The sequence below is a fragment of the Rhinatrema bivittatum genome, chromosome 3 (assembly GCF_901001135.1).
Source record: "Rhinatrema bivittatum chromosome 3, aRhiBiv1.1, whole genome shotgun sequence".
NCBI classification, from domain to species: domain Eukaryota; kingdom Metazoa; phylum Chordata; class Amphibia; order Gymnophiona; family Rhinatrematidae; genus Rhinatrema; species Rhinatrema bivittatum.
Genome location: NC_042617.1, coordinates 184,868,206 through 184,888,052, shown reverse-complemented (window position 1 = coordinate 184,888,052; position 19,847 = coordinate 184,868,206). Strand labels below are relative to the sequence as shown.

Genomic DNA, 19,847 nt, shown 5'->3' with positions numbered 1-19,847 from the left:
AGCCCTTTCCTGCACAAAGGAAAGGGAACTCTCCCTGGGGCTCTTGTTTGAATATTTGCTACTACCACCAAGATCTGCACCCACAGCAGCTCCACCCCACCCAGGCATAGTTCATCATGTTTCATGTCCTAGCACGCATGTTAGACTCCTTGGTCTGTGTTTCAAGATGGGTCGAGTGGACAGTATGCCCCGGTTAACAGTTGCGCCGCATGCAGGGGGCCCTGTCCCCCTTCACCCCGCTCCCCTCTTCTTGGGTTCTACCTGAGAAGCTTGTTTGCTGTTTGAGTTCTGAGTGTCTCAAATCTTTATTCAATTGCTATTGCTAGTTTGCTATAATTAATTTTCAATTCCTGAAAAAGATATTTGTTCTTTTTTGCTGCTGTGCCTGCCAGACTCTTTTTTTTTTTTTTTTTTACTGCACTTTTTTTTTTTAATTGAACTACTTATTGACTATCTGTCTCATGCCGGTATTTAGCCTTAGATGGAGTTTACTACCCACTTTCGGCTGCATTCACAAACAACCCGACTCAGAGAAGCCCTGGTCCTGGCGCGTCAGGGCCACTACTACCAGCCTAACACCATCCGTGGGCTGAGCCTCTTCTTGTCTTGCCTCCTTGTCTTGCCCCTATCAAAACCACAGCGACCTGACTACCTCAGGCAAGCCCCTATCAACTTTCTGCCACTCTGCCTTGCTGCCATACACCAGATGACACACTCTACTCCTTGTGGTGTTCTTGCTTCTATCATGGTTCTTCAGTGTGTTGGTGCTACTCTTTCTGCTGCTTAGTTCCTTTATTGGCGCTTTGTGGTTTTTTCTGACACTCTTTCTGCTTGCTATGTTCCCCCTTCATTGTGCTGTAGGATGTTGATGCCACTTGTCTTGCCACTTTGCCTGTCATGCTGCCTTTGAGGGTTCATGCAATTGTTATCGGTGCTCTTTTGAAGCTGTGGTGTGTTTTTGACACACTCGCTGCTGCTTTGCACCTCTTTTAAAGCACTCTTGCTACTCCTGGTACCCCTTTGCCACTTTACAGTGCCTTAGGCTATTCATGCCACTTTGGTGCCACTTTGCCACAGTCTAAGTATCTTGGAGCTCTTTTCTCATTCTGATGATTGCTCCCCAGAAGTTTCATCAGAATTGATAAGAAAACCCCAATTCTGCAGCCAAAAATAGGCTGCAAATACTTCCCCCATTGACTTTAATGGTAACTGAAAAATGAATGAAACAAATACATTATTTTTTTCCCCTATGAAACTAATGAAACAAATTTGAGTCTTGGCGAAACGAAAAACAATATGAAATAAATTTTTTCCTTCTGCACATCCCTAATAGGAGTGTTTTCCTGGCTGCATACAGACATTTTGCTCAGTCTGCATGACTGAGAAATTTCTTTCTAAGAAGTTCCTTGAGCTCTAAACCATTAATTAGCATTTCTTCCATTGCAGGAGCAATGCTGCAGGACAGTATGGATGTGATGCTGGAGTTTTCTTGTCTGTCATTGCAAGACTGAACACAGGGAGAGGAAGATGTTGAGAATTCAGAGCAGAGAAATCTCAATAAATGTATCTACCCCAGGGACTGGGACCTTCATTGTGAGATCAGATGCCTAGGGCCTGCAAATGAAGGAGCTGTTGTTTCTCCTTCAATTCCAATGGGCCAGAAGTATTTTGGAGTGGTCACAAGTTGTTACTGGGAGGGTTTCTGGGCTATTATTACTTCTTTAGATTTGTTTTCAAAAGATTTGATGAACAAACATTTCTACCAACTTTTATGTGCCAGTTCAGGGCAAGTCCTAACTATCTCAGACAGAACATACTGAGAAAATTGGCAATTTGGGGACTGCAATTCAGCTGTTCAAGAAATAACTCTTGCTTGTATAGACAATTTTGACCCATAGTTAAGTCGGAGAATTTGGAAAAGAAAGCACAAAATGAGGTTGAATTAGCAAAAGTATAAAACTTATCAGTAACACCAATCACCAAGCCTTTTAGACCTGGATGTTGTCCATTCCCATATCTTTGGCATATATTCCTAAACCAAGCTAGACACTTAAACTTTGTCAAATTCCCAAATTCAGCCTGTACATATGCTTTACAAAAATACTTCTCTAATGATCTTAAGGTTCCCAACAAAGCAAGACTTAAGACCTGGCTGTTTAAACAAGCATTCCCGGACACCAACTAATTCTCACACCATCAACCAAACGCTATCCAGCCAGTCCTACCAGACGTTATCCAACCAGTCCTACCCCTTCTCCATGTAATATCTATAGCTTATATTATAGATATTGTAAATATATTTATCTAATGTAAATTTCTTTATCTAAAGTTATCCTCTCCTTTTTTCTTCTCTTCTCCCAAGTTTTAATTCCCTTGTTATTTGTAACTGCTCACTTCCACAGGTTACACTGTTGTTCATTGTACACCCCTGTTATATGTAAACCGGCATGATGTGATTGTATCATGAATGCCGGTATATAAAAATCTTAAATAAATAAATAAATATTATTAATCCATATTTGCCAGTAAAGAAGCAGTTTGAGTCTGAAGGAAAGGGTCAGATGGAGCATCATTTATTTATTTATTTATTTATTTATTTATTTATTTATTTAAAAACTCTTCTATACCATCATTGAGTTAGATAACCATCACAATGGTTTACAAAAATGCACATTAACGAAAAATATGAGTGGTATAGATTACAAATTAACTATGTGCCATCATAGAACGTTAACAATTTAGTGTCAAAAACTGTGTGTGTCAGTTAAGCTTATTTCTTCGGAACATATTATGCGGTTTTAATTTAACATTAAAATGCATTTTGTAGGTTAAAAGTAATAACTTCTAGTTTGGTGCGTCCTTATCATTCAACCGTTTTTCTCCTTATCTTTATCTTTGTAAAAGGCTTGTTTAAATAGCCAGGTTTTCAGATTTAGTTTTGAATATTTTCAAATTTCTCTGCAGCCTTATTTTGAGTGGCATGGTGTTCCATAGCACGGGGCCAACCAGCAACAGTGCTCTTTCCCTTACTTGCAAGAGACGTGCTGATTTGAAAGAGTGGACAGTTAGTAAAGCCTTATTAGCAGATCTGTTTCTTTGCGGTACATGTTGCCACATGATGCCACTGTTGGTTACATCACTTCAGAGCATGATAGGAACGGGATACTTCAATATTTTTTTTATTCAAAATGAAGAGTTGCTTTTTCTGGTCCATAAGATATAGGTATTTTCTGATTTGTCCAAAAAGATGCAAAGCAGCAGGAAATTGTTCCTGGCTGTGTTCCAGGAAGTGCTGACTCTAGGGGCTGAATTATTCTTCAGTTTTCCTTGTCACTGTGTAATCAAATATTTTCAGAATGGATATCTTCTCAGAATCCTAAGCACTTGAGATTATTTCTAGATGTTGGGATTTTTTCTAGATGGGCTAGTCTAACCTTATAAACCAAGAGGTGTTTGTGGAGTGGTGTATACCATTAGCTATATCTCAATTGTGAATGTTGCAGTCCATCATCCTTGCAAATTTTTGTTATATTTTTCTTTTAGCATGCCATCTAACGCCTTTGTTTTCCTTATTGTGGTCTATGTAGATAATACAAAGTGGGGCGGATTTTCAGAGCCCTGCTCGCCTAAATCCGCCCAAAACCGGGCGGATTTAGGCGAGCAGGGCCCTGCGCGCTGGTAAGCCTATTTTACATAGGCCTACCGGCGCGCGCAGAGCCCCGGGACTCGCGTAAGTCCCGGGGTTTTCGGAGGGGGCGTGTCGGGGCGTGTCTGGGGCGGGCCCGAACCGCGCGGCGTTTTCGGGGCGTGTCGGGAGTGTTCCGGGGGCGGGCCCGGGGGCGTGGCTACGGGGCGGGCCCGGGGGCGTGGCTACGGCCCGGGGCGGCCGCGCCCTCCGGACCCACCCCCAGATCGCGTCCCGGCGCACTAGCGGCCCGCTGGCGCGCGGGGATTTACTTCTCCCTCCGGGAGGCGTAAATCCCCGGAGAAAGGTAAGGGGGGGGTGTAGACAGGGCCGGGCGGGTGGGTTAGGTAGAGGAAGGGAGGGGAAGGTGAGGGGAGGGCGTTAGAGGATTCCCTCCAAGGCCGCTCCGATTTCGGAGCGGCCTTGGAGGGAATGGGGGTAGGCTGCGCGGCTCGGCGCGCGCCGGCTATACAGAATTCATAACCTTGCGCGCGCCGATCCAGGATTTTAGTGGATACGCGCGGCTCCGCGCATATCTACTAAAATCCAGCGTACTTTTGCTTGCGCCTGATGCGCCAGCAAAAGTACGCCTATTCACGGTTTTTGAAAATCTACCCCAGTGTGCAATCAATTTTTCTTTTATGAATGCAGATATGCTTTATTTTCTGGATCCAAAGTGTCTTGATAATGATTATAAATGCAAATTAAAAATAAAATTAAAAAATAACCCCTATAATCTCTCAGATATGAACTCACAGAGAAATGCAGCAGTTTGGGAACAGGATGAGTGATGAATTAAAGGGACAGGAAAGATTGTCAGGAAGAGAGGGCAGATGAAGAGAGAGAGAGATCATGGAAGAAGGCAGTAAGGCTGGGAATGGGTTCAAGAAAATGGAAGGCTCCTTCTAAAGATTGGTACAATGTTAGAGTACAAGGAAGGAGGAAGAGATAATAGGTGAAAAAGGTGGGAAAAGAACAAGACAACAAACTTATTTATATTCCACCTTTCAGAATATATGTTTAGAATATGAATACTAGTTTCTTGCTCAAATCATTAGAATTTTATCCCAATCTTGCAAAGCTTACTCAAGAAAGGAGGGAGAGGCTTCTAGCTCTTTGGCAAGAGGTTTGCAATTTAAGTGCTTCTTATATGCTCCAATATCCTTGTAAATGTGTGGAAAAGTATAATGCTGATTGTCTTTATTTTATTTTTTATTTTTTTGCTGCTGAAGAGTTGAGATTCTTCATAAATTTTAAAAGGTTGCTTATATCTTCACCAGCTCCCAGAGTTCTGTCTGAAGGTTTCATATTAATAGAATAATTCTCATGCTAAGGCTGTTACTTTGTTTCTTATAATCTATTCTTTGTACCCTTTTCAATGATTATGAGCTGATATGAAGGGAATTTTGTTTGTTTGTGTATTTCTTGGATTGTATATTCATATTTTTTCTTTCTTTCATGGTGCTACTGATGCAAAGTTTATTACTTTGTAATTGTGATTCAAATTAGTAAAAAGTTAAAAAAACAAAACAAAAAAAAACATACAAACAAATGTTTTCTGCACTATAGTCTTCCCTTCTGGAGTTCTCTATTTTTTTAAGCCAGGTTCAAAAAAATTTTAAATATTGATGTCAGAATGCATCTGTCACAGGAGCTGTCCAGACGATAGTGCTGAACAGCAGTAAAATTGCTTTAATAAATCCCCAGATTTACTGGTTATTCTATTCTCATTTTTTAAAACTCTACCCCAGTTTACTTCTGCATCATTACTTACAAAGTGGAAGAGTAGCCTGGTGGTTTCAGCAGTGGGCTGCGAACCAGGAAAGCCAAGGATTTGACTTTGGGAAAGTCATTTCACCCTCCAATGCGTCAGCTACAAACTTATGTTGTGAGTCCTCTGGGTACAGGGAAAAACATATAGGGTAAATTTTAAGACCTGTGTGTACAATTCCCAGCGTGCACACATGGATGTGCTGATTTTATGAAATGTGTGCGTTGCCATGCACAAATGTGCACCCAATTTTGTATCTGCTCACTCAGGTGCCCCACTCACGCATGAAGGGGGGGGGGGGGTGAATTTTTGTAAAAACCACGCAGCCTACTCCAGTTCCCTCCCAGTCTCCTCCAATAAAGGAGTGGAATGGGAGAGAACTTCCCTAACCCTATCTTTCTTCCCTCTTTCCCTCTACTTCCCAACCTCTAAACCCCACCTACCTACCATAATTTATTTTGTCTCTGAACTGACCCGCTTCACATTGCAGGAGTAAGTTCTGTGTGCAGGCCGGCTGGCCCCCACCCCCAGCCTGCCCCTTTTTTTGCAGCTTGGCAGTTCCGCGCGTACCAGCTGGGCCTTTTGAAAATGCGCTCAGCACTCGTATGGCCTGGCCATGTACATATCTCCCAGGATTTGCATGCACCAAGCTTTTAAAATCGGGCCCATAGCTGAATGTAGTTGATTTGTACAATATATTCTGTACCTAGCTTCAAACAAGCTAGGTAGAGAGTACATCAAGCTAAGTAGAGAGTGCATTGTACTAATCAACTCTTCTTGTACCTTTCATTGATTCAAACAGCAGAAAATCTTCAGTGAAGTCAACTTTGCAGTTCATACCTCCTACTGTGTATGTAAAACTGCCCCCCCCCAAACCTACCCCAAACCCCACACAGAGTTAAAAATGCCCCATCTTACAATGGTATAAATAGTAAAGTTATTTATTGGTTTCTGTAGAGTCTCTCTCTCCCTCACCCAATGGCATGTGCGATTAAAAAACAAACAAAAAACCAACAACAAAAGAAATCAAAACAAAACCTTTTTGCCCAGAAACTCACAGCTAATGTGGGCACAATGCACAGAGAAAAGGTGTAGTTTTTCTGGCATTAAAATCTGTGCCGCTGTGTTACTCTATCATATTTGAGGTTATGAGCTGCTCATTACCATTATCTCTGCCTAAACTCCTCCAACTTGCATATCAAATGTGACATTTGCATAATAGCATGTGTTGTGCTATTTAATGCACACGTTATGGCATTATCTTGTGGGTTAGGGCTTTAACGATAACATTAAAACCCTAACGCAAAATGATAAATGGCCCTATTAACCGGCTAAGTCATCTGGCTACCTCTGAATATTGGAATTAGCTTGTCAACTTAGCCAGCTAACTCAACTCCCAGTTTGCCCTCGAAATGCTCCTAACTTAGCTAGCTAAATTCTAGCAGCCTAACTTATTAGGCAGCTAATATTTAGCTGGATATGTGCCAAATATTCATTTAGCTGGTTAACTTCTGAGCTAGCCGGCTAAATGCTTTTGAATATGGACCTTTATCTATAAATAAATAAATAAATAATAGAACTAGCATCAAAACGAAGTAAGAAATACTTTTAAAAAAATACACATTAAACTAATAAAAAGCTAAACTAGCAAATCATAATTAATTACTCTGAACAAAACGCTTTGGAAAACATGAAAGTCTTTAAAGCCTTTTTGTGTTTGATAGTCCCTTTCCAGATGAAGAGATGTGGAAAAGAATTCCAGAAACTTTGTGCTAGTGAGGAAAAGTTAATCTTTGGTTACTTCCCACCTGATATGATGGGATGATAAGATTAATAGCTCCTGTTGAGAAGAATGTAATGTGCTCCTAGGAAAATAGTGTGAGAAAACGGGAAAGATAGGGAATGAGTTCCCCAGCATAGGGCACAAAATGTAAAACTTGCAATTTTTAACTGGATTTGAAACAAAACAAGGAGCCAGTATAAATCCAGAAGTGTGTGGGAGGGCAGATGACATGATTGTATTTACCTGTAATGAAAATCAGTTTACTGTCATATTCTGAATCAATTTAAGTCTTCTGGTTTGATGCACTGCAAGACTGTGAAACAAAGTGTTAAGCTAGTCAACCCTACTTAAGATGAGAGAATAGCCTAAGGTCTTGAGTTCTGAAAGATAAAGAAATGACCTAATTCAACAAATGAAACATAAAAAATATGTAAGAATTTCGTGTAAGCTGAGAGACGTGGCTGGAAATGTTCAATGAGGTATCAATTTTAACACCAAGATTTGTGATGACTTCTTTGTTAAGAATAGGATAATTTGCCATAAGAAGTGATTGGAGCTGGATGGAAAAGCCTTTCCTAGTGAACCATATTACTTCTGCTCACTAAGATTGACTTTTAAGTCTATGTAATAAACATAGTTTAAAATATCTTGCCCTCACAACAGCTTTTACTTGATCGCACATGGTTAAGTTCAAATCAGTGCTAGTTCCCACGCAAACTTATTGCGTGACACAACCAGCAAATGTAGGTTTGCAAAGTGAGAAGAAGGAACAGCAACTTTGTTAGCATGTTGAAGGACAATTATCTCAGTTTTTCTGAGTTTAAGGGCCAGTTTATTATGGGATCTCCACTGTGGTTTGCTAGCCATGATAAATTAATAGGAATAAAGAATAGTACACCATTAGCATACAGCCTTTACCCTGTACAGGTTCTAGCCAAAGGCTTACAAATTGGTACCATATAGATATTAAATAAGTGACCACTGACCAATAAGCCTCAGCCTTGAGGGACACTGGTGGAAATAGAATGCCTTTCTCCTTCAAGCTTTAGATCATGAACAATGGTTCTAGAACTTCTTTGTACTTAAATATGTGATGTAAATACAAACATCTTTAAAGTTTGTCTATAATTCTCTCCTCATACCGATTTCTCTATAGTATACATGTTTAAGTCCTTAAATGTCATTTCATAGGACATACTATGTAGACTATACCATTTTAGCAGTAGTTCATCCCTTAGATTGTCTGTACCTTCTCTATATCCTTTTGGGGGCTGTTTGCCTCTAGAAATGGGCACACTACTGTTAATCTTTCTGTACATATCACTGTGAAATATATCATTTTTTCTCATTTTTTTATTTATTTTACTGGCAATACTTCTCTTGCACACTAGCATTCCTTTAACAGTGGCCACTGTCTTGTGCTTTGATTTGTGACCTTGAGATCATCATATTTGATCACTTGTATCACCTGTTTTGGTGTACATCAGTATCCCATCATTACACATACACGCACACATCCTCCTGTGTAATTGATGAAGGAAAGAAGGTTAAAAGTGGATATCATATGACATTCAAATATTTGGTAGACTTCAGTATGCTACAGGAAGATGACTTTTTCTATGAGAGAGGTATTTCAAATACAGGAGCTCTGGAATTCATTGCCAGAGAATATGGTAAAGGCAGCTAGCATAGTTGGGATTAAAAAGGGTTTGGACAAATTCCTAGAGAAATCTATAAACTGTTATTAACCAGATAGACTTTGGAAAAGCCATTACTTATCCCTGAGCTTTAGCAGCCTGGGATCTATATATTTGGGGTCCTGCCAGGTACTTTTGATCTGGATTGGCCACTGTTGGGAACAGCATACTGGGCCTGATGGACCCTCAGTCTGACCCATTATGGCAATTTTTATGTTCTAAGAAACCATGATTATGAAGTTGGAGAGGGAAAGGTTCAGAGGAAATATTGAGAGAGGATTATTGTGCCCACCTAGGAGAGAAGAAGGTGTCTGCAATGTTTTTCTCTGGGCTGGGGTTTACAGTTCAGGCTGGGATGGTGGCAACCATGGGAGAAGAGGTTGGAGTCTACTATGTGGTGTATAATATTGGTGGGGGCTCCATTTTTTTTTAACCATCAGCAGGGAAGAGAGAACCGTCACTTGGGGCTAGTGTCCTTTTAAAGATTGTGGCCTCAGCCCCATCATGTGCTGCTGCAGTCAGAATGACCATTTTCATCACCAGGAATGCATGTTGCTGCTGTTGGGAACAAGCAAAGTTTCCCAGTTCCGGCAGAGCTTGTTCTCCACACCACTGAAGGATTTACTAAACTGTGGAATTTGAGTATTTACTTACATTAAATGCAACATTAAAGCACCATTTCACTGTGACTTAGTAAACAGGCCCTTAAATGTATAAAGATGTGAACCATCTAGCCACATTGCCTTGTATAGCTTTACTTGTTCCATGTGAGCCATGTGGAATATATTCCTGTGACACATACTGTAATGAAGTTAGTACCCAAAAATGCTGACAAACCAAATTATTGAAAAGTTTTAAATCTTGTGGGGAAAAATCAGCTCACTGAACATTGAGGCATGCTCTAATCTATTGACAGAAAACCTTTTTTATGCTTCATAGAGTGTGCACCACTTAGGCACGGAATCAAATGAGTAGAATCATACCATTACCAATCACTTAAGATCAAATCAATTAACTATCAATAATTAATTGAAACTGATGTACGGGCCAAAAAGTGTCATGCCAATTTTTGTTGTCAGTGTTCTGTTTTTTTCCATTTTTTTTTTGTTTTTCGGAATGAGTGTGCACTAAAAGTGATAGAATAAAACAAAATTTTGTGGGATTTTTCCCCCTATCATTTTGTTTTGAAAATGACCAGAAATGACCTAGTCAATGTCATCGACATGGTAATCGATCATGCAACCCTTCTCATTACTTACCTCAAATCCTAAGAAATTCCTTAGGTTAAAAGATTTTCTATCGATTTAACAGTAGGTGCAGTAAGAGAGGATCCCCAATGCAGGCTGGAGGGATGAATTTGGATATCTATAAAATTATGAGTGGAGTATAAAGGGCAAATGCAAATTGGTTGTTTATGCTTTCAAAAAAATACAAGGACTTGGGTACACTCCAAGAAGTTAGTAAGTAGCACATTTAAAACAGATAAATTTTTTTTCACTTACAAGCTCTGAAATTCATTGCATGATAATGTGGTAAAGGCAATCAGCATAGCTGGGTTTAAGAAATGTTTGGACAAGTTCTTGAAGGGAAAGTCTACAATTATTAACAAGGTAAACATAAGGAAAGTCGCTACTTATTCCTGGGCGTTATCAGCATGAGACTATCTACTATTTGGGATCCTGCCAGGTACTTGTGTCCTGGATTGGCCACTGTGGGGAAACAGGATTCTGGGCTTGATGGACCCTCAGTCTGACCCAACTAAATAGCCTGTTTATTTGCCTGTACTGAAAGTCAGATTTATTAGTGTGAACAGAAGACTGACTTCCTCTTTCCTAGGTAACACACATTACTTTTCAGTTGCTTGCATGATTGTTTTACATAAAATGCTACTGTCTCCTCTTCCTATCTAGTTTGTCCTCCTTGAACAGGCTGTAGCAGAATATGGCTATATGCTAGTCAGCTATTCCTTGCATCCATGTTCTTTATGGATGAAATGTTTTTCAGAGTCTGCTGCTTTAAGTTGCATATACTAAAACATCTACCTGCTGAACTTCTACATTTGCCATTTTCATGGTATTTGAATTTAGTTTTATATATCTCATACCGCTCTACCATGGTGAACATATTTTGATCTTTGAGCCTCATTTCATAGGCTTCAGTATATATTATAAGATCTTTCTCTTTGATTGCCAAAACTGTCTGTCTGTCTGTCTTGAAAGTTGCAGCCTCTAGTACTGGACAGAATACTAAAGTGAGATTTTTCCAGTGATGTGATAATTCTCTGTGTTTCTTTTTCTAACAGTTACGGCTCTCATACTCTGGCACTTGTTTAGCTTCTCGTAGTACTTTGGTAAATTTTTGGTAAACTTAAGGTCATAAGATAATCTCCCCACATTTCTTTCCTGTTTGGTGGTCTCCATACTTTGCTTGCCATTGTGTAATATCGCCCTGGCTTTCTGTACCCTAAACACATGAATGCACTCTTGCTGCAAATCCTGGTTGTGACACAACTCTTGTTCTATGCTCAAGTGTTTAGATCCCTGCCTCACTTTTTATGCTGCTCGGAAGTGTCAACCCTGTTCTAGATCTCAAGTTATCAGATATACGTAATAATGATTACCAAAAGGTGATGAAAGGATTCACTCTTTCAGCTAGATAGCAGAGACATACTTTAATATTTTTGTCTTAGGGATGAAAAAGAAACCAGAGACTAAAGGTTGAGAGAGAGTCTGTAATTAATTATTTAGAATGAAATTATGGCAAGGAAGTCCACCAAACTTGAGAGCTCTGATAGCAGTTTCATATAAGGTGCATCAGTGTAAAAACTGTTTTCTAGCACTCCTATACCCCAGAAAATGAGTAATTCCTTCTTCATTTTGGTCCCATTGCCCCTTCTTCATACTTTCCATCCACACCATTTTCTTTAGCTTCCACCTTCCCTAGCTGCTGAAATGCTAATTCTAAGATATTTGGCAGCCTTTGTTTTCCCACAGTGATGAGTTAGCCACTAGAAATTGTATACCCTACTATGTTTACTGATTAGATAATACAACTGCTATTTAACTATTTTTAGATACTTTCATAGGTTCTCATTGTTTTTCTTTAAATCTTCTTATTTTGCTTGCTTCATATATTTAAATAAAATCACCCATTTACAGCACTATATTGATCTGTCCATGTTCATTCAGTTTTAAAGCATCAAGGGTCATTTTAAATGTTCATATTAAGAACATAAGAACATGCCATACTGGGTCAGACCAAGGATCCATCAAGCCCAGCATCCTATTTCCAACAGTGGCCAATCCAGGCCATAAGAACCTGGCAAGAACCCAAAAACTAAGTCTATTCCATGTTACCATTGCTAGTATGTAATGGTTAATGGTGTTTGGGTGGATCCTTGGACACTGTGGCAGCTGACCATGCCCACAGGGGGGCAGTCCCGTGAGGGACCACAGTGTTAGGCTAAACTCCAAACAGACAAACACAGATTTGAATCTTTTATAAAATAGTTTATGGAACCACCAGAGGTGGCAGTAGTGAGTAGTTGTTGTAGAGCCTGGCTGGGCGCGTCTTTCACAGAACGCTGGAACAGCGGATCCTCTGTAGAGCAGTGCTGTAGTGGAAAGAGACTGAGAGATATGAGTACACAATAAGATTAGCATTCAGAGTCCCAACTAGAAATAGGAGAGCTCTGAGACAGGGAGAGCAGGCCCTTGAGGAGCGAGTACATGATCCCTTAGAGCAGAGAGACTCAGTGGTGTTGTACTCACTAGCAGTAGCAGAGATTCCACTAGACAAGAGGTCTGGCACCGGAGCAGAGAGCAGGCCCTCGAGGAAAGAGTACCTGATTCCAGCAAAGCAGTACTGTAGAGAAAGATGTTTTCTGTACTGTACCAAGTAGAAGGGTAGAAGTAGCAGACAGTAACACAGGGAACATGGGCCCTCGAGGAGTGAGTACCTGTTTCCTGGTAGCACCTGAAAGAAGCAGAGAGGCCCCCGAGGAGCGGATACCCCGTTAGCGACCCCTAAGGGTAGTAAGAGTTCCAGGTATAGATGGAGTGGCAGAGTAGCTTAGGAACGGAGAGGGAATCCCATCCATATGAATCCTGTTGCTAACTCAATGAGCTAGCAAATACTGTAGGCAGATATACTCTGGAGTCCTGACATCAGAACAGGGGGATGCCCCTGAGGTTCGCGCCAATGTGAAATAAAGATTAGGGCAGTGTGCGCGCGCCCTAGAGGTACCTTGAAGGAGAATGGCGAGAGGCAACAGCAAAGCTGGTCCGGGGACGCTGGAGAGAATGGCAAGCAGACGCCACGCCGGCCATTAGTCCAAGGTGAGCAGGAGGAGCCGCAAGTAGAGAGAAATAGGCGGGGCGAAGCCATCGAAGACCGGACGCAACATAGTAATAGCAGTGGCTATTTTCTAAGTCAACTCAATTAATAGCAGGTAATGGACTTCTCCAAGAACTTATTCAAACTATACTAGGGTTCTGAAGGAACTCAAAAATGAAATTTCTGATCTATTACGGTAGTTAAAATTTGTAACCTATCATTAAAATCATCCATTGTACATGAAGACTGGAGGGTGGCCAATGTAACCCCAATATTTAAAAAAGGCTCCAGGGGCGATCCGGGTAATTATAGACCAGTGAGCCTGACTTCAGTGCTGGGAAAAATAGTGGAAACTATTCTCAAGATCAAAATTGTAGAGCATATAGAAAGACATGATTTAATGGGACACAGTCAACATGGATTTACCCAAGGGAAGTCTTGCCTAACAAATCTGTTTCATTTTTTTGAAGGGGTTAATAAACATGTGGATAAATGTGAACCGGTAGATGTAGTGTATTTGGATTTTCAGAAGGCGATTGACAAAGTCCCTCATGAGAGGCTTCTACGAAAACTAAAAAGTCATGGGATAGGAGGCGATGTCCTTTCGTGGATTACAAACTGGTTAAAAGACAGGAAACAGAGAGTAGGATTAAATGGTCAAAATTCTCAGTGGAAAAGGGTAAACAGTGGAGTACCTCAGTGATCTGTATTGGGACCGGTGCTTTTCAATATATATATAAATGATCTGGAAAGGAATACGACGAGTGAGGTTATCAAATTTGCGGATGATACAAAATTATTCAGAGTAGTTAAATCACAGGCAGACTGTGATACATTACAGGAGGACCTTGCAAGACTGGAAGATTGGGCATCCAAATGGCAGATGAAATTTAATGTGGACAAGTGCAAGGTGATGCACATAGGGAAAAATAACCCATGCTGTAGTTACATGATGTTAGGTTCCATGTTAGGAGCTACCACCCAGGAAAAAGATCTAGGCATCATAGTGGATAATACTTTAAAATCGTCGGCTCAGTGTGCTGCAGCAGTCAAAAAAGCAAATAGAATGTTAGGAATTATTAGGAAGGGAATGGTTAATAGAACGGAAAATGTCATAATGCCTCTGTATCGCTCCATGGTGAGACTGCACCTTGAATACTGTGTACAATTCTGGTTCCCGCATCTCAAAAAAGATATAGTTGCGATGGAGAAGGTACAGAGAAAGGGCAACCAAAATGATAAAGGGGATGGAACAGCTCCCCTATGAGGAAAGGCTGAAGAGGTTAGGGCTGTTCAGCTTGGAGAAGAGACGGCTGAGGGGGGATATGATAGAGGTCTTTAAGATCATGAGAGGTCTTGAACGAGTAGATGTGACTCGGTTATTTACACTTTCGAATAATAGAAGGACTAGGGGGCATTCCATGAAGTTAGCAAGTAACACATTTAAGACTAATCGGAGAAAATTCTTTTTCACTCAACGCACAATAAAGCTCTGGAATTTGTTGCCAGAGAAGGTAGTTAGTGCAGTTAGTGTAGCTGGGTTCAAAAAAGGATTGGATAAGTTCTTGGAGGAGAAGTCCATTAATGGCTATTAATCAATTATACTTAGGGAATAGCCACTGCTATTAATTGCATCAGTAGCATGGGTTCTTCTTAGTGTTTGGGTAATTGCCAGGTTCTTGTGGCCTGGTTTTTGGCCTCTGTTGGAAACGGGATGCTGGGCTTGATGGACCCTTGGTCTGTCCCAGCATGGCAATTTTTTATGTTCTTATGTTCTTACACTAACCACATCCTCTGGCAACAAATTCCAGAGTTTAATTGTGCATTGAGTGAAAAAGAACTTTCTCCAATTAGTTTTAAATGGGCCACATGATAACTTCATGGAGTGCCCCCTAGTCTTTCTATTATCAGAGTAAATAACCGATTCACATCTACCCGTTCTAGACCTCTCATGATTTTAAAGACCTCTATCATATCCCCCCTCAGCTGTCTCTCCAAGCTAAAAAGTCCTAACCTCTTTAGTCTTTCCTCATAGGGGAGCTGTTCCATTCCCCTTATCATTTTGGTTGCCCTTCTCTGTACCTTCTCCATAGCAATTATATCTTTTTTGAGATGCGGCGACCAGAATTGTACACAGTATTCAAGGTGCGGTCTCACCATGGAGCGATACAGAGGCATTATGATATTTTCAGTTTTATTCATCATTCCTTTTCTAATAATTCCCAACATTCTGTTTGCTTTTTTGACTGCCGCAGCACACTGAACCGACAATTTCAATGTGTTATCCACTATGATGCCTAGATCTTTCTTGGGTGGTAGCGCCTAATATGGAACCTAACATTGTGTAACTATAGCATAGATTATTTTTCCCTATATGCATCACCTTGCACTTATCCAGATTAAATTTCATCTGCAGTTTCGATGCCCAATTTTCCAGTCTCACAAGGGGGGTTACATTAGCTATCCTCCAGTCTTCAGGTACAATGGATGATTTTAATGATAGGTTACACATTTTTACTAATAGGTCTGAAATTTCATATTATAGTACCTTCAGAAATCTGGGGTGTATGTCATCTGGTCCAGGTGATTTACTCCTCTTCGGTTTGTCAATCAGGCCTACCACATCTTCTTGGTTCACTGTGATTTGGTTCAGTCCATCTGAATCATTATCCATGAAAACCTTCTCCAGTATGGGTACCTCCCCAATATACTCTTCAGTAAACACCAAAGCAAAGAAATCATTTAATCTTTCCACGATGGCCTTATCTTCTCTGTGCTCCTTTAACCCCTCGATCATCTAACGGTTCAACTGACTCCCTCAAGGCTTTCTACTTCGGATATATTTTAAAAAGTTTTTACTGTGAGTTTTTGCCTCTACAGACAACTTCTTTTCAAATTCTCTCTTAGCCTGTCTTATCAATGTCTTACATTTAGCTTGCCAACGCTTATCCATTATCCTATTTTCTGTTGGATCCTTCTTCCAATTTTTGAATGAAGATCTTTTGGCTAAAATAGCTTTCTTCACCTCCCCTTTTAACCATGCCAGTAATTGTTTTGCCTTCTTTCCACCTTTTTTAATGTGTGGAATACATCTGGACTGTGCTTCTAGGATGGTATTTTTTAACAATGACCCCGCCTCTTGCACACTTTTTACCTTTGTAGCTGCTCCTTTCAGTTTTTTCCTAACAATTTTGCTCATTTTATCAAAGTTTCCCTTTTGAAAGTTTAGCACGAGAGCCGTGGATTTGTTTTCTGTCCCCCTTCCAGTAAGAATTCAAATTTGATCATAACCACCACCGTTACCTCTCTTACCAAATCCTGTGCTCCACTGAGAATTAGATCTAAAATTGTGCCCTCTCTTGTCTGTTCCTGTACCAATTGCTCCATAAAAATGTCATTTATTCAATCCAGGAAATTTATATCTCTAGCATGTACCGATGATACATTTACCCAGTCAATATTGGGGTAATTGAAGTCTCCCATTATTACCGCACTATGAATTTGGTTAGCTTCCCTAATTTCTCTTAGCATTTCACTGTCAATCTCACCATCTTGACCAGGTGGACGGTAGTATACTCCTATCACTATAGTCTTCCCCGACACATAAGGGGTTTCTACCCATAAAGATTCAATTGTGCATTTAGTCTCATGCAGGATGTTTAGCCTGTTGGTTCTATGCCATCCTGGACATAAAGCGCCACGCTGCTTCCCGGGTGCTCCTCTCTGTCATTGCGATATAATTTGTACCCCCGTATAGCACTGTCCTATTGGTTATCCTCCTTCCACCATGTTTCTGAGATGCCAATTAAGTCTGTCATCATTCACTGCTATACATTCTAATTCTCCCATCTTACTTCTTAGACTTCTTAGACTTCAGTAGTCTTTGAAATTACCTAAATGATGGATTAATCAGTTAAAGATTGAAATAAAACAGTGACGGGAAAGGAATGAGTCTTTATTTAAAATTATTGTTGCAGATTGGTATAATGCTTTGGGTCAAACCGTGAAAAGCTCTGATATCTGGAGCTTAGCTCTGATCTTTTTGCTTTGACTGTATTCACATGGGTCTTTCTTTGGGGGCGGAGGGTAGAGAAGAGTGAAGAATTATGCTAGCACTTGATACCTGATTCTGCTAGGTTCCTTTTACTCTGTGGCATTAAAGTCAAAACCTTTAAGCTGAATGACCAGTGGGTCATTCAAAAGTATATTCTGCTCATTCATTCTTTCACTGCCAATTTGTTTAATTTGTGACAGCTATTTTCTTTACTCTTGTCTTTTTCACAGCCATTCTGAACTTAGATAACACCATAGTTGACTTGGAGACCATTCAAGCCCTCTATGAAAATGTGAGTAATGGATGAAAAGCTATGTGCATATTCATAAATATGGCTGTAATTCATTCTTGTTCCACTTGTAATATGCTTGCTTCCAGAAATATATGGTTTAGGGAAATTGGGTTCCAAGGAACAATACAAATATGCATGTCTCAGCAAATGTACATTAAATCCCCACTATTTGTATGTGAACACTTTTTTTTTTTTTAATGCACTGCTGATATCAAAAGTCCTGAAGTTTAGCATTAGAAAGGAAAAAATCATCGATAGGAAACAATTAAAAGCTTGCTCCAGCCAAGAGCTAATTTCATAATTCAAATTCTATTGTCATCTTGGTTTTGTGTGTAATGTTAGGTAAGTCACTTTCTCTGCCTGCCTTAGTTTATCATAATTGTAATTACTTCAACAGCATTGGTTTTTTTCTCCCCTTGCTGCTTGCTGTCAAATAATGCAACAAGAGGTTCAATTTGTTTTTATAGCTGAATGTTTGAGCCAATGTATATCAAGTATGTGTTTCAATTTGTCCTTTCAATAAACAGTTTAAATTCAGTCTTAAGTTTTCAGCTAACCCATGATGCTTTGGAGAAAGATTTCCCAAACAAAAATGTTCAGGGGAATGCCATTTTAATGCTTGCATTATGTGACCTGCTAGATCTTCGGAAGGGAGGTGGGAGGATGAGGCGATACTCTGTCAAGGAGCAAAGTTGTTCACACACATAACTTGGGAAAACATGGCAGTCCCATTTAGTGAATTGACAGTGGCTGCCATAGAAATCCAGGGAGAAGGATGCATGATGTAGTAATTGGTCTTGGAAGCAGGAGACTGGACCTCCAGTCCTCTTTCCACCACAATGAGTAATGGGACACTTATCAAGTCACATTTATTTCCCTTTGTATCAGGTACCCATTTGGACTGAGAGATCTTTGGATTTCTTGTGTCCTGTTGTATGGCAGCTTCCTTTAGGATGCTATGTAAAATATGAAATTGAACAAAATCCACTGTAGTTCTGTTGAGTAGAATAGCCTGTGGATTTTTATGACCTGAAACAAATTTCATATTTCAGTGGGCAATGCTTGAAATTGCTTTATACATACCGCAAAACAAAAAGTGAAGAAAACTGAATAGAATTAGTCGATGACTGTCATCCTATAATTATGGATGTGCATAGATAAAAGGTTCTGTTCATTTTGGTTTGGTTCCAAAGTTTATTTTATTTATTATTTTATTTATTTTTATTTATTTAAAGTCTTTTCTATACCATTGCTAAGTTATATACCATCGCAACGGTTTACATGTAGGCACATAAGTAAGTTTGGAGTAAGCGTACTATAGTACATTCTAACCGGTGCCATTAAGTTTCGGTTACATTAAATCATAAAAATACGTACAAATGTTTAGTGATGTAGGTTCTGGCCAGGTGTACCTAGAAGGTACTTTTACAGGTCAAAAAAAAATCACATTTACTGTGTTATCTTATTACATTCACTGTGTACTCAATATGTTAAAATATTGTAATGCACATTTATGAGAATAGTGCTGTTTGTTTATTTTGTTACGTTTGTTTCCATTGTAAAGCCGATGGGAGAAGCAACCCATTCTGTTTGGAACTCTAACATTTGGTGTTCTCTATCCAAGTTCAATGAAATTTGCAGACAGCAGCAGAGGTAACAGAGCTCCGTGGCACCAAGAGTGGCATGAAGACTCCACATCACCAAAAGAGGGCCAAAGCCGCACCAACAGTAGTATTAACACCCTCCCCCCGCCCTTGTGCACCGTGCAGAGTGAGGCAGTAAGGAGAGTGGCATGAATACATTGAGAGGCAGAGCATGAGGAATAGGAGGGGCAATATGCAGCAGCAAAACTCCCAAGGCATCCAGAAGGGCAGGGGGAGGAGGTTTTTCTTTTTATGCATTTTGGGACTAAATCAGCCCAGTATAAACCCAGGAGAGAGGCAGGGAAGGAGGAGCTGGTTGGGCAGAAACTGTGGCCCAATACAGCAAGGTTCTGAACCAGAGGAGAGGGGAGGCCCTAAAGGGCAGACCAGACAGCAGCAGCAACAGTGGCAGCTGGCAAAAACACAGCAAGGCACGGAGACTGGTGGCTGTCAGTAGCTGTCATTGATAATTTTTCATATATAGAAAATCAGTTTTCATATATAATTTTAAAAAACCATAAAGCTGGAGTTTTTTCTTGTTTTCTAGTAGAAACAGGCATTTCCTGTCTCTAAACCTTATACAGAAG

At 40.2% G+C, this 19,847-nt stretch overlaps 1 protein-coding gene across 1 annotated transcript in view; it reads left to right on the top strand.

Moving 5' to 3' along the window:
- FMN2 (formin 2) overlaps nt 1–19,847 on the top strand; it is an 828,101-nt gene that overhangs the window by 328,602 nt on the left and 479,652 nt on the right. The window contains 1 exon segment of the mRNA XM_029594024.1: nt 17,556–17,617. Within this exon segment, the coding sequence (XP_029449884.1) occupies nt 17,556–17,617 (62 nt within the window).